The 14,577-nt window shown below is 45.4% G+C and overlaps 1 protein-coding gene across 1 annotated transcript; it reads left to right on the top strand.

Moving 5' to 3' along the window:
- Window positions 1-5,285: 5,285 nt before the first annotated feature.
- LOC124037324 (delta-like protein D) lies at window positions 5,286-12,355 on the top strand. Its single transcript, XM_046352038.1, has 11 exons — window positions 5,286-5,822; window positions 5,945-6,235; window positions 7,147-7,207; window positions 7,305-7,562; window positions 9,229-9,289; window positions 9,409-9,539; window positions 9,782-9,951; window positions 10,153-10,369; window positions 10,489-11,302; window positions 11,413-11,539; window positions 11,662-12,355. The coding sequence occupies exons 1-11, from the start codon at window positions 5,769-5,771 to the stop codon at window positions 11,665-11,667; spliced, it is 2,190 nt and encodes a 729-aa protein (XP_046207994.1). The 5' UTR covers window positions 5,286-5,768; the 3' UTR covers window positions 11,668-12,355.
- The last annotated feature ends 2,222 nt before the right edge of the window (window positions 12,356-14,577 follow it).

Here is a 14,577-nt window from a genome sequence, read left to right on the forward strand (position 1 = left end):
GAGGATGTGGATGTCCTGTGAGCTGACAGGGCATCACTATGTGGCCACTGCATCTACTGCTCTCATCGTTACAAAGGAGACACGCGAGCAGAGGGAGCTGGAGGGCGTGGGACAGTTTGTCTCTGGAAATCAGCATGTGGTCATGGTGTCTAGACTCAGCTGACTCACAGACAGATAGGGGACTGAGCCAAAGATGATGAAGTCTGTGTCATCCCAGGATGCCCTACAGTTGTGACGGAGGGCAAAGCTGGCGATCTCATAGTCGTCCTCGCGGGCAGAGAACCAGGTTTCCTGGCCTAGAGACTTGAGGGCAAAGCGAGATAAGGTGGCCAGCGCTGAGGGGAGGCAGAACAGCTACCGGCCAGGCTGTAGATGATGGCACTTTAAATGGTGGAACACCCTGGCAACCTTCTCGTTGACCCTCAATTGCCGTTTCACCAACTCTGCCTGTTTGCCTTCTTCCAATACCCAGTCAAAGAAAAACACAAGTCAGATACCTGCATTCGTGAAGGCATCCACAAACTCCTCCAGGCAATGCATTAACTCTTTCCATTGGCCACCATACCAGTCCCTCAGACAGGCCATGCCATCCACCACCAGTGTAGGAGGAGTGGTGCTGCTGCCCTGTGTGCTGTCCTGCACACACACATGCTGCAATGCCATCTCCCTGTGGTCCACAGGTTTCTGGACAACATTTCTCCATGAAATACTGCAAGCCTTTTATACCAACTTATACAAAGACAAATGAAATATATGTTTTAAATAGTGGCTAGGAGCGATACAAAACACTGGCTAATACCAGTCAATGTATGTCATGTAAGTGAATTAATAACTGACTAAATAGGTATAATGCTCACAGAATATTCCGAAAAATTGTTTCAAAGCGCACTGAGTGTGACTCTCTGGCCATGCTTTTCAGGGAGACGTATTCTAGCTAATGCAAAAGAATGATTGAACTGTTTAATAATAAGGACTAAGCCTAGGGCCTAGGCTATGACTCGGGTTGGCTGCTAAATAGCCTAAAAGTTGTCACACTTCATACCCTAATAATTTGTTGAACGTTTGAAAATAAAGTTGGAGAAAGAGTTCAATAGTGAAGTTGGTTAACTAGGCCTAATAAAAAGTAGATTTCAGCCTACTGCTGTTGAGAAATAGATGATCCAGGAGTTATAATACTGTGCACACAAAGCTTAATCTTCTATTGTGGCCGTGACTAGAAAAGTGTGAATAGGTTGGAGCATATGCAGGCTGTCACCACAGGTGCCTACATCTGGTCATCTCTGGGCAGATGCTCCCAGGGACCTGGGGAGCCATTCTAAAGGGGCACCGCCCCGTTAAATCCTCCATTCAGTGGGATGGCGTTGTGCCGTAATTCAGATTGCCTTGCTCTGGAATTGGGGGTGAAGGGCTCATAATGACGGTCTGATGGTATCCTAGCACTGGAGCTCATCCCCAAGGTGAAATAGTGAAGGTGGTTTAATGGGGGTAGGGATGAAGTTTGCTAAAAAGTAAAAGCTCTTACATTAAAAGAATCTGCCAATCTGTGCTAAAGCAATCTTGCACATGCCAGACACTTCAGACCTTTAGTTATTGGGAAGAGGGTTCCAAAGAATTCAAATCAGCAGCTACTCCGAATCAAAAAAGGCTGGAGCATACAATATTATTCTCAACAATCTTTCCTGCTAATTTAATGGAGTGAATTAGACCTTTTCCAGCCTACCTTAGGCTATGGGTCTAATCCAATGAATCGGGATTTTCGTAGAATATTATGCCTATAGGTTATGTAAGCATATGGCCTTCTTCTTGTTATTGCCGTTTGATCACCTATAACTTTTTATTTATATTTTCCAACCCCCTCTAGGACCCAAGCTTGACACACAAGGAAAAAGACACCCAAAACAGAAGCAGATGTTCTCCATAAAGCACGCGACTGCCTTCCACTCTGCTAAAGAATTCTAGAGGCTCAGCAGTAAACCCCGTCCTGAAGAATGCACACAAATACGCGCACGCGCGCACACACACGCAAAGTTACTCCAATATCCCCCCTTGACCCCAACAACATACAGGGCACAAAGAACTGCCTCTTTGAAATGGGTCCTTGTTCACTCACAGAGCAGCTGGCCGGAGTAATCGGACTTCTTGAAGACAAATGAATCTCGTCTCGTTCATAGGATCACAGGTAATCACACGGGTATTGTCATTAAAATAGGGGCAGGGCCAAAGCGAGCAGATGATTTGCTATCGAGTTTCTGTCGTCATGTGGTGAGGCTGCACTGCTGATATCCATCATCTGGAGGCAGGCATTTGAGCCACGCGACAGATTCTTTATAATTGTAATCAGCACAATTACAGCACAATTACTTTGCAGCATCACACAGGACGCCGACGAGAAACTCATTGTCCTAAAATAAATGTGCGTCGAGATTCAGCGCGCTTAACAAGCTCGGTCCTCTGTCTGAACTCCAGTCCAGTTATATCACTGAGGGAAACGATGGCCTGCGTGTCTATTTGGCAAAGCAAAAAGTTAGACATGTACGTTATGTACACTGGTGTCTGTTGTTCAACTAATAACATATTTATTCAAGACAGTTGTAACAGCAGGTCATAATATTGATGACTTTGAATATTGATCCAAATGAACAATTGCGCATATCGCGGTAGGCGACTTAACATTTGGTCGAATTTTAGTGAATGGTAACGTAGGCTATACGCCTGAGTTGCTATCTATCTGGTCGTTATGGTGTGATGTTCACAGTGTTTATGTGTCCCACGAGCAATCTATCCGAAAAACATTTTGAACCCTAACCATATGGTCAGCATCATACCGTTGCAGTCTCTTTAACATGCTTCCAGTCCAATTTGGATGAAGAGTGTGCAATATGTACAGAAACGCAGAGACATGCAGTTGAGGTTGGGGGGGAAACGCCATTTGGTGTGGAGCAGATGGTTGGCTTGGGAGGCTGTCCGCGTCTAAAGGCGTGTCGTGTCCTTCAGATAAAATCCCCAAGGGCTTCCCCTTGTATTCAAAATCAATGAAAATTAAAGCGCAAAGAAAAGATGAATAGTCAGACCTCGAGTCTCTCTTTTGTTCAATGGAGCTACTGGTGGGCAGGAGTTAAAGTACAACAGCCCCTTATAGAAACACTTAAGTTAAACAGTCTCCCCATAGTCCACCTTCAGAATGAAGGGGGAGTTCGAAGAAGAAGCTTTATGCTTGATTTAGCCAAGACAGAATCTCGAGCCATACATTTCGTTTGAAAATGATACATGTAATGATCATGATTCTGAAGGATTTCACCATGCCTTTCAGTTATGGTTTGCTGCCATAATCGATAAATGAATGCCACGTCAATAAAATAAATGCCTGATAGTGCAGCGTAGGCCTGCCTATATGTTGATAGAAGGGTTGGGAGAAGAGGTGATCGCGTAAACCTCAAGCAAGCGGAATTACGTACAGAGCAAAAGCCTGTAAAAACAGAGTCACATTCTTCGGATTACTGTATTGAGTGTACTGAAGAATCAACTGGTTAAATACAACACGGATCTTCGAATACACATGTCCATGTAAACACATGCATAATGGTATTAGTCATAGTGTTGAAATGTTCCCTCTCCGCCTTTTCCTTTGGGTACAAAGGCTATTCCACATTTGGAAGCGTCATATCTTGACCATTATAATGATTCTAAACATAAAAACATCACTCAGACATTACATCGACTACACACAATGTCTTAGTAAACCCAAGAGTAGACTAAAACACATGAGGAAAAACGTTGCGTAATTGCGCTTGGGATCAAGGCTTGTCTTGTTTTGGAACGCCGCTCAAAAATTCAAATGTCGTTGCTGCCACCCGCCAAAAAATGAAATTCCGTTTCAATTAGCGTCCTAATTAACACCACCCGATCCACCCTCACACACACACACACACACACACACACACACACACACACACACACACACACACACACACACACACACACACACACACACACACACACACACACACACACACACACACACACACACACACACACACACACACACACACAGAGAGGGACAGTCTCAGTGTCACCAGAGAGGCAGAGCAATCAGCTTAGAACCACCAGCACAAAAGATGTCCTCTTTCACAGGACACAAGTATGTTTCTAAAAGTTTCACAAATGAAAAAGATTGTACAGTTTACCAAATGTTATAGGCTAGTTTAAAAATCTCTGTTGTTGGCTAATATTGAAATAACCAAAGACTGTTGACTTTTTTTTCTGGAATGGCAAACAACGCGTTTTTCTTTAAACTGAGGACATTGTTGTAGGGACGGCAGCGTGCGCCGAGGGGAGCACTTTCTCCCTAGTACATTGTGGAGAGAGCAGGTGCTGCTGCCTGAATTACCATACAGCTGAGAGCAACAAAGAAGAAACGTATTCTTTCCCTCGGTCCGCACAATAACAAAGTGCCTTAATGACAGCCATGCGAACGACCCACCAGCTCAGTTTTTACTGCTCAGCGTACAAGAATGTAAAATGTTAAATCTATACATATATGCCTAAAGTCAAAACAATATTTACAGTTGTAAAAAAGAAAAAAGCATCCACTTGACCTGTTGATGTGTAAAGTTGTCAAAACTCATAATTTAACAAATAAAAGTACATCTTTTTGAATTATATCAAGATAATATCCTTTGGTTTTTGGCAAGATTTTCCAAGAGCTATGTGAAAACCTATTTCTAAGTTATTGATTTTCCATTTTGATTAAATGTAAATTCATGTTGACCGTTAGTTTTATATTGTGATTAAATACATTAATTGTTATTGTGTGAATAAACAGTTTATGTGGGCACACTTTAACAATAAAAAAAATGAAATAAACAGTTACGTTTAGGAGAAAAGGGTGATGTTGAAAAGCTAAAGAATGAAAAATAGTTTTACATTGGAGTAAGCGTGGAAGATGTAGGCCTATTTGGAGCGTTCCGTAGCCTACATGGGTTTTACAATGCGGATATGTTATGTGATGTAATTTGAGGTTTATATCAGAGAGAGATGTAAATGATTCTTGACGTGAACATTTGGTTGGAATCTAAATGAAAATGTTTTGTTTTGTGCCATGGGGAAGGGTTGTACATTTTACAGCTCAATGACCATTTGGCGATATTTTGAGAGGGAGGTTTTGAAAAGTGTCCCTTTGTGACAGCTCGAGACAGATTGGGGAGTAGACTAGCTCATTTGCATCTCATTACCGTAGCAGCGCAGTCTGTATATAACTGGCGGCAGGCTGGCGGGGACGTCAGACACACGCATAGTTACAAAGGGCGAAGATCCGAGAAAGCCTTGGGGAAGTGTTTTGGATCAGTACATTTTTTAAATCATTGTCAATTAAGGGGAAATAAACAAAACACAAGCAGCCTTAAAAACTGGGTTGTCTCATTTGCACCCTCAAGTCTGAAGCTGTGCTGAACTGCAATATCTAATAACTGGATTGGTATTAACACCTTGGCACGGAATTTCGAGTTCATTCCCCATTTTTTTTCGTTGGGATTTTTTTGTCACCCGCACCACTGCTGAGGATTACATTGTATTGTAAACTTTGTTCATGAAGTCATACTGAGAAGCATCGAGATAAACAGTTCCATTCAAGACGTCTGTAGACCGTACGGATTTTTAAGTGGGACATTTGATTACGGAAAATAACTTTCTCGATGATTTTCTGAGCTGGGTTATACATCAATTGCCCTGTCTCGTGGACATTTGACTATTTATTGAATATCCCCAGCACAATGGGACGCCAGTCGCTTGTGATAGCTGTCATCATTTGTGTCTTGATATGCCAGGTATTGCGAATTTGACTCTTTTGAATTGATTTGTAATTTAAGTGTATTCATTAGTCATGTGTAGGCTACATATCAAAAACATTATAGAATACAACCTTCATATTTGAATTGTGTTTTTACAGGGTTTTTGTTCAGGGGTTTTCGAGTTGAAGTTGCAAGAGTTTCTCAACAAGAAAGGAGTGACAGGCAATACAAACTGCTGCAAAGGAGCCTCTGTGATTCAGAAGTGTGAATGCAAAACGTTTTTTAGAATCTGCTTGAAGCATTATCAAGTTAATGTATCACCGGAACCCCCTTGTACCTATGGTGGTGCGATGACTCCTGTCCTCGGATCAAACTCCTTCCAAGTGCCTGAAACAACTGCAGAAGCATTCGCCAACCCTATTCCGTTTTCTTTTGGATTCACGTGGCCGGTGAGTATTTAAACACAGCTTTGTCAAATTATACAATCATGGTCAGCATGCTCAAGGTTCACCACTTATGGGGCTTTGACAATGTCATTAATGACCATAGTGAAATGTAGCATATCCCAGGACAGGAGGTGGACTAAGGCACATTAAACAAATGCTATCAGGGTGGGAAACTTCACATCCTCATAGTTGGGAGTATAATTGGCATCTCTGCATGCAACTTCAAGTAAATGGGGAAGTGGTGGAATTTAAGTTTGAAGCCTAAAGGTGGCTCACCTCTATCAGGCCTAACAGAAGCCTAAAGGTGGCTCACCTCTATCAGGCCTAACAGAAGCCTAAAGGTGGCTCACCTCTATCAGGCCTAACAGAAGCCTAAAGGTGGCTCACCTCTATCAGGCCTAACAGAAGCCTAAAGGTGGCTCACCTCTATCAGGCCTAACAGAAGCCTAAAGGTGGCTCACCTCTATCAGGCCTAACAGAAGCCTAAAGGTGGCTCACCTCTATCAGGCCTAACAGAAGCCTAAAGGTGGCTCACCTCTATCAGGCCTAACAGAAGCCTAAAGGTGGCTCACCTCTATCAGGCCTAACAGAAGCCTAACGGTGGCTCACCTCTATCAGGCCTAACAGAAGCCTAACGGTGGCTCACCTCTATCAGGCCTAACAGAAGCCTAACGGTGGCTCACCTCTATCAGGCCTAACAGAAGCCTAACGGTGGCTCACCTCTATCAGGCCTAACGGTGGCTCACCTCTATCAGGCCTAACAGAAGCCTAACGGTGGCTCACCTCTATCAGGCCTAACAGAAGCCTAACGGTGGCTCACCTCTATCAGACCTAACAGCCCTGTGGGGCCTAAGCACCTTCTAACCCGTTGGCACAGTTGTTCATTATTATAATTGTTTCTTTTTTTTCAACAGGGGACATTCTCTCTCATCATTGAGGCCCTACACACAGATTCTGACGATGATCTTTCAACAGGTAAATTCGATACAGGGCAACAGGTCACCAAACAAAACAATTAATTGTAAATATTTATAGGGATATAAGTACTAATTCCTGTATTCACAATTTTCAGATAACCCTGAAGGTCTGATCAGTCGCTTCACCACTCAGAAGCATCTGACAGTGGGTGATAAGTGGTCCTCTGATTTACAGACTAGTGGAAGAACAGAGCTGAAGTACTCCTACCGATTTGTTTGTGATGAGCATTACTACGGGGAGGGTTGTTCTATTTTCTGCCGTCCACGAGATGATGCCTTCGGTCACTTCACCTGTGGGGACCGTGGCGAGATCATCTGCAACTCAGGATGGAAGGGAACCTACTGCACAGAACGTAAGTAGGCTGCATCCTCCTTACTTCTGCTTTGCCCATACTAACTTTTGTTCTGTTTTTCTTTTACAAAAGTATGAATGTGGTTAATTTGCAGTCATTAGTCAGAATAAATTGTGCGTTATTACCAAATATTTTCACTTGTCAAAAATGTGGGTTGCACTGTTTCGGCAAATTTAAATAAGAGAAGTTAGCAGAATATTCACACGCAAGCCATAGATTAAATGTATTGGCTACTTGGCAGTGCACTTGTCGTTGATTGGCTTTGTGAGGTATTGTTGGAAGTGGGCAGCTGCTGAGTGAGAGTAGACAACGTACACCAGCTGTCCTGCATTGGCACCACGTACACCAGCTGTCCCGCATTGGCACCACGTACACCAGCTGTCCTGCACTGGCGCCACGTACACCAGCTGTCCTGCACTGGCGCCACGTACACCGGCTGTCCTGCACTGGCGCCACGTACACCGGCTGTCCTGCACTGGCGCCACGTACACCGGCTGTCCTGCACTGGCGCCACGTACACCGGCTGTCCTGCACTGGCGCCACGTACACCGGCTGTCCTGCACTGGCGCCACGTACACCGGCTGTCCTGCACTGGCGCCACGTACACCGGCTGTCCTGCACTGGCGCCACGTACACCGGCTGTCCTGCACTGGCGCCACGTACACCGGCTGTCCTGCACTGGCGCCACGTACACCGGCTGTCCTGCACTGGCGCCACGTACACCGGCTGTCCTGCACTGGCGCCACGTACACCGGCTGTCCTGCACTGGCGCCACGTACACCGGCTGTCCTGCACTGGCGCCACGTACACCGGCTGTCCTGCACTGGCGCCACGTACACCGGCTGTCCTGCACTGGCGCCACGTACACCGGCTGTCCTGCACTGGCGCCACGTACACCGGCTGTCCTGCACTGGCGCCACGTACACCGGCTGTCCTGCACTGGCGCCACGTACACCGGCTGTCCTGCACTGGCGCCACGTACACCGGCTGTCCTGCACTGGCGCCACGTACACCGGCTGTCCTGCACTGGCGCCACGTACACCGGCTGTCCTGCACTGGCGCCACGTACACCGGCTGTCCTGCACTGGCCACGTACACCGGCTGTCCTGCACTGGCGCCACGTACACCGGCTGTCCTGCACTGGCGCCACGTACACCGGCTGTCCTGCACTGGCGCCACGTACACCGGCTGTCCACATTGTGTCTGCACAGACTCAGGGACAGGGAAGGGGCTGTATAAGCAGAAAGAAAAAAGGGACTACTGATCCCCGGTTATATTAACCATAACCCTTCTGTCCCATAGTTTTGGTTAACCCTAACCCTTGTGTCCCATAGTTTTGGTTAACCCTAACCCTTGTGTCCCATAGTTTTGGTCAACCCTAACCCTTCTGTCCCATAGTTATGGTTAACCCTAACCCTTCTGACTCATAGTTAGCTGAAAAATAAGCCTTTGTATAGGCAAAAACTGTGTTAAGCAGAATGTTGATCCCCCTGGTGACAAGCGGGGCATATTTTCTAGGTAACGGCTAATGGGGCCACCAACTCACTGAAATTAATGAACCAGTGTTTACTGAAAGGGCCCATCTAAAAATAAGCTCTGCTGGTATAAACACATGTTCCAATGAGTTAGATTCCCGTGATTCACTTGTGATGGTCTCTCATTGCAGCAATCTGTCTTCCTGGTTGTGGCGAGGAGCACGGGTTCTGTGACAAGCCTGGTGAATGCAAGTAAGTCCCAGTGATTTGTCCATCTTCTCTCTGGGTTAAACACCAGTCAACAGGATCACCGTTTGGTATAGTTTCATATATGCCAGATATCTAACCATGAGCATTGTGTGTGGTTACAGGTGTAGAGTTGGCTTCAGTGGGCGTTACTGTGATGACTGCATCCGCTATCCAGGATGTCTTCATGGCACCTGCCAGCAGCCGTGGCAGTGTAGCTGCCTGGAGGGGTGGGGTGGCCTCTTCTGCAACCAAGGTGAGTTCTCTTTCTCCCATATGCAACTGACTAGTGCTCATCTGTCCTTCTCCACCAGATCCAGACTGTGCTGGTGTTGAGATGACATACAGTATCCCCACTATGTTCTCTAAGCCACCATACCAATCAGGTTCAGAGAAGAGGGCACATCTTGGCCTTAAAACAAGTCATAAAAACATCCTGGATATCACTGTACATTAACTCTCAGAAGACTAATCCACATGTGCCATTGTCTGTTTCAGATCTCAACTACTGCACACACCACAAGCCCTGCATGAATGGAGCCACTTGTACCAATACTGGCCAGGGTAGCTACACCTGCTCCTGTAAACCCGGCTTCACTGGGGCCAGCTGTGAGATTGAGGTTAATGAATGTTCCGACAACCCCTGCCAAAATGGGGGAAGCTGCACTGTAAGTATTTTTTTTCTGAGCTGCCCCTCATTAGTTACATTAGAAATTATTTCTCAGTGATATAGTGTCACATAGTGTGTGGTGCTGTTATGCTAGAGCTGGCAGGCATTCCTCATGGTGGATGTAGCATAACAAATTAATAACCAGTCATTAATGAGTTGTACCTTTTGCTTAGCAAGTGCTTTGTCTCGCCTCTGACAGGATTTAGAAAACACATACACATGTGCCTGCCCCCCAGGCTTCTATGGCAACAGCTGTGAACTCAGTGCCATGACCTGTGCCGATGGGCCTTGCTTTAACGGCGGACGCTGTGCTGACAACCCAGAGGGAGGATACTACTGCCAGTGTCCTCTCGGCTATGCCGGATTCAACTGTGAGAAGAAGATCGACCACTGCACCTCCAACCCATGCTCCAACGGTAAGCTGAAACAAAGTTCTCCAGTTCTGTGTTTACCAGTTTAACCTTTATATTGAAAGTCTGAGGACATGAATGAATACTGGAACAGATGGTTTAACATGTCTTTTTAATGTCTCCAGGTGCCCAGTGTATGGACCTTGTGAACTCCTACATGTGCCAGTGCCCTGAGGGCTTCTCCGGAGCCAACTGCGAGGACAACATTGATGAGTGCACCAACTTCCCCTGCCAGAACGGTGGCACATGCTTGGATGGCATGAACGATTACACCTGCACCTGCCCACCTGGATACACCGGGAAGAACTGCAGCTCGACCATCAGAAAATGTGAGCACAATCCCTGCCACAACGGAGCCACCTGCCACGAGAGGTATAATCGCTATGTGTGCGCCTGTGTGCCAGGCTACGGCGGCCATAACTGCCAGTTCCTCCTGCCGGAGCACCCCCAGGGCCAACCCGGGGTGGAAGGAGCTGGTAAGAGATACTCTGATGAAGAGGACCAAGGCACATTCCCCTGGACCGCAGTGTGTGCTGGGATTATCCTGGCGCTGCTGCTGCTGGTGGCCTGTGCCGTGCTGGTGGTTTACATCCGGGTCAAGGTGCAGCAGGGGAGTCAGCAGGGAGACACCCACAGTGAGAGTGAGACCATGAACAACCTGGCCAACAACTGTCAACGACCTGACAAGGACCTATCTGTCAGCGTGATCGGCACGACGGGGGTCAAGAACACCAATAAGAAAGTGGACTTTCACCCGGACAATGCTGGAGGAGAGCAGAATGGCCACAAGTCCCGATGCTCGTCAACGGATTATAATCTGGTGCATGAGCTGAAGCCAGAAGATGTGTTGAAAGAGGACCAAGAAAAGAGTGAATCCAATAGTTCTGAATCTTTTTGTTCTGACAGTGAGTTTGAAGAGAAACACAGAAAACGTTTGAGGTGAATATCTACACATTTAGATATAAATGATGTGCCACATATGGGAGTAGTCATGCTTGTCTGACGAGTGAATGTTGATGTTAATGTATTTATTTTTCTTGTGCTCTCAGTGACGCCTCAGAAAAGAAACTTCCAGAGGAGTCGACATGCAACGAAGCATCGATGTGCAATGACACAAAGTACCAGTCAGTCTATGTCATATCAGACGAGAAAGATGAATGTATCATTGCAACTGAGGTGAGTTGATTTCCCTTTTTCACTGCTGATATCTCTTTGCAGTTTACATATTTAGTTTTCACTGGTTTGCGAATAGCCAAATACTCTGAAACTAAAGCATATTTGCCTCTTGTCTTCCCCAGGTGTAACACCACAGCTGAGCTGGAGCTCGTCTTCTCTACTGGAGGTTTTACTCTGGTGAATGCTGCTCAAACCCAGGGGAAAGGTTTCCCTTCGTGTAACTGCTGCTGTGAGACTAAGACATTGACAGTGATATTCAGAATGAGCTGGTTCTCAACTGAAGTAAGCACAGTGGCTGCAGATAAAGGATGTTGGACCACACTGGTCCGTGCTTTCACAACTTGTTTCCCAGGAACGTGCGTAATATGGATTTGTTGCACTGCCAGTTGTACCTCATTGCACTATGAAGGGTTGCTTTTTAATATGTATTTAAACATACACATTTGAGTTAATTACTGTGTATAATTAGTATGCACAGACTGCAGTGTATTTGTAAAGCCTTTGAGGCAGTCTTCTGAATTTGTTTTAAGATGGGAAAATACTGCCTTTAAATTTGTAAACGTACTGTTTTATTTCAAAGATGTATTCTTTTAATTTAATTGTTATGTGTTCCATTTGTTTGTGCATTTGTAGATTTCATTTTGATATAATTTATGTCTAATGTATATAAGGCAGTTCAGGTCAATGTGACTTTGTTTTCCAACAAAAATGTATTTAAGAAGCATTGTACAGAAGCTATTGGAATTGTTTTATCACTGTTGCCCATTAAGAAAATCAACTAAATATTTTTCAAAAATAAATAATGTATGAAATAATAGCATATTGTGTGATTATCCACCTATATAACATGTCACGCAAAACATCCAACATTGAATATTAGAGTGATTTCTCTTTGACATAAATGCATGCAATGTTTCACCCTAAGTTCTGTATGTAGTCTTACTGCAAACTGAGAATTCTTGGCCTGATGCAACTGTCTCCCTGAGGGACCTCACTAACTGACAAAGGCACAACCAGTAATCACAAATTACTACCCTCATCTTGATGGCAATTTATTTTTAGAAAGAAAGAACCTTATGGAAAACTTCCACCCCTGGAAAATAACCTGGTCAGTGTTTTCCAACTTTTTAAAAACCTTAGTCAATGTCATTTAGTAAGGCTAGGTGGTAGCCTACAACCAACTTGCACTTCGTACTCATCTGACTAATTTGGTCCTAAAACCAGCTCGACAAATGGTTAGAAACATTTACATTTAAGTCATTTAGCAGACGCTCTTATCCAGAGCGACTTACAATATGACAGCAGGAAAAACAAACATCATTACCATATGTACTGTACGACTGTCTTCATAATCACTCTTTGAAGCATTGAGTAAGAAGTGGACAGCTGAAAACTACACTGAATAACACATTGACCTGCAGCTGTCCAGATGGAGGGACACCCCATTCCAGAGTTGGGGTGCATGAGGCAAATGCATTATACTGTACCACTGTAGAAGCACAACAGAGCCAAGCATCCAGAGTTGCTATATTAATGTTCATAGAATGCTGATCCAGAGTTGTCATGTTTATGTTCATAAACTCAGCAAAAAAGGAAATGTCCCTTTTTCAGGACCCTGTTTTTCAAAGATAATTCTTAAAAATCCAATTAACTTCACAGATCTTCATTGTAAAGGGTTTAAACACTGTTTCCCATACTTAGTTCCCATAGTTCAATGAACCATAAACAATTAATTAACATGCACCTGTGGAACAGTCGTTAAGACACTAACAGCTTACAGACGGTAGGCAATTAAGGTCACAGGTATGAAAACATAGGACACTAAAGAGGCCTTTCTACTGACTCTGAAAAACACCAAAAGAAAGATGCCCAGGGTCCCTGCTCGTCTGCATGAACGTGCCTTAGGCATGCTGCAAGGAGGCATGAGGACTGCAGATGTGGCCAAGGAAATAAATTGCGATGTCCGTACTGTGAGACGCCTAAGACAGCGCTACAGGGAGACAGGACGGACAGCTGATCGTCCTCGCAGTTGCAGACCACATGTAACAACACCTGCACAGGATCGGTACATCTGAACATCACAACTGCGGGACAGGTACAGGATGGCAACAACAACTGCTCCAGTTACACCAGGAACGCACAATCCCTCCATCTGTGCTCAGACTGTCCGCAATAGGCTGAGAGAGGCTGGACTGAGGGCTTGTAGACCTGTTGTAAGGCAGGTCCTCACCAGACATCACCGGCAACAACATTGCCTATGGGCACAAACCCACTGTCGCTGGACCAGACAGGACTGGCAAAAAAGTACTCTTCACTGACGAGTCACGGTTGTGTCTCACCAGGGCTGATGGTCAGATTCGCGTTTATCGTTGAAGGAATGAGCGTTACACCGAGGCCTGTACTCTGGAGCGGGATCGATTTGGAGGTGAAGGGTCCATCATGGTCTGGGGCGGTGTGTCACAGCATCATTGGACTGAGCTTGTTGTCATTGCAGGCAATTTCAATGCTGTGCGTAACAGGGAAGACATCCTCTTCCCTCATGTGGTACCCTTCCTGCAGGCTCATCCTGACATGACCCTCCAGTATGACAATGCCACCAGCCATACTGCTCGTTCTGTGCGTGATTTCCTGCAAGACAGGAATGTCAGTGTTCTGCCATGGCCACTGAAGAGCCCGGATCTCAATCCCATTGAGCACGTCTGGGACCTGTTGCATCGGAGGGTGAGGGCTAGGGCCATTCCCTCCAGAAATGTCCGGGAACTTTCAGGTGCCTTGGTGCTAGAATGGTGTAACAACTCACAGCAAGAACTGGCAAATCTGATGCAGTCCATGAGGAGGAGATGCACTGCAGCACTTAATGCAGCTGGTGGCCACACCAGATACTGACTGTTACTTTTGACCCCCCCCCCCCCTCCCTTTGTTCAGGGAAACATTATTCCATTTCTGTTAGTCACATGTCTTTGGAACTTGTTCACTTTATGTCTCAGTTGTTGAATCTTGTTATGTTCATACAAATATTTACACATGTTAAGTTTGCT

Source organism: Oncorhynchus gorbuscha, linkage group LG06 (genome assembly GCF_021184085.1).
Source record: "Oncorhynchus gorbuscha isolate QuinsamMale2020 ecotype Even-year linkage group LG06, OgorEven_v1.0, whole genome shotgun sequence".
Taxonomy (NCBI): domain Eukaryota; kingdom Metazoa; phylum Chordata; class Actinopteri; order Salmoniformes; family Salmonidae; genus Oncorhynchus; species Oncorhynchus gorbuscha.

Coding starts and splice junctions, on each gene's coding strand:
- LOC124037324 (XM_046352038.1), top strand. CDS start 5,769: ATGGGACGCCAGTCGCTTGTGATAGCTGTCATCATTTGTGTCTTGATA. Junction 6,236..7,146: donor CTTTTGGATTCACGTGGCCG/GTGAGTATTTAA, acceptor TTTTTTCAACAG/GGGACATTCTCTCTCATCAT. Junction 9,540..9,781: donor TGGCCTCTTCTGCAACCAAG/GTGAGTTCTCTT, acceptor TGTCTGTTTCAG/ATCTCAACTACTGCACACAC.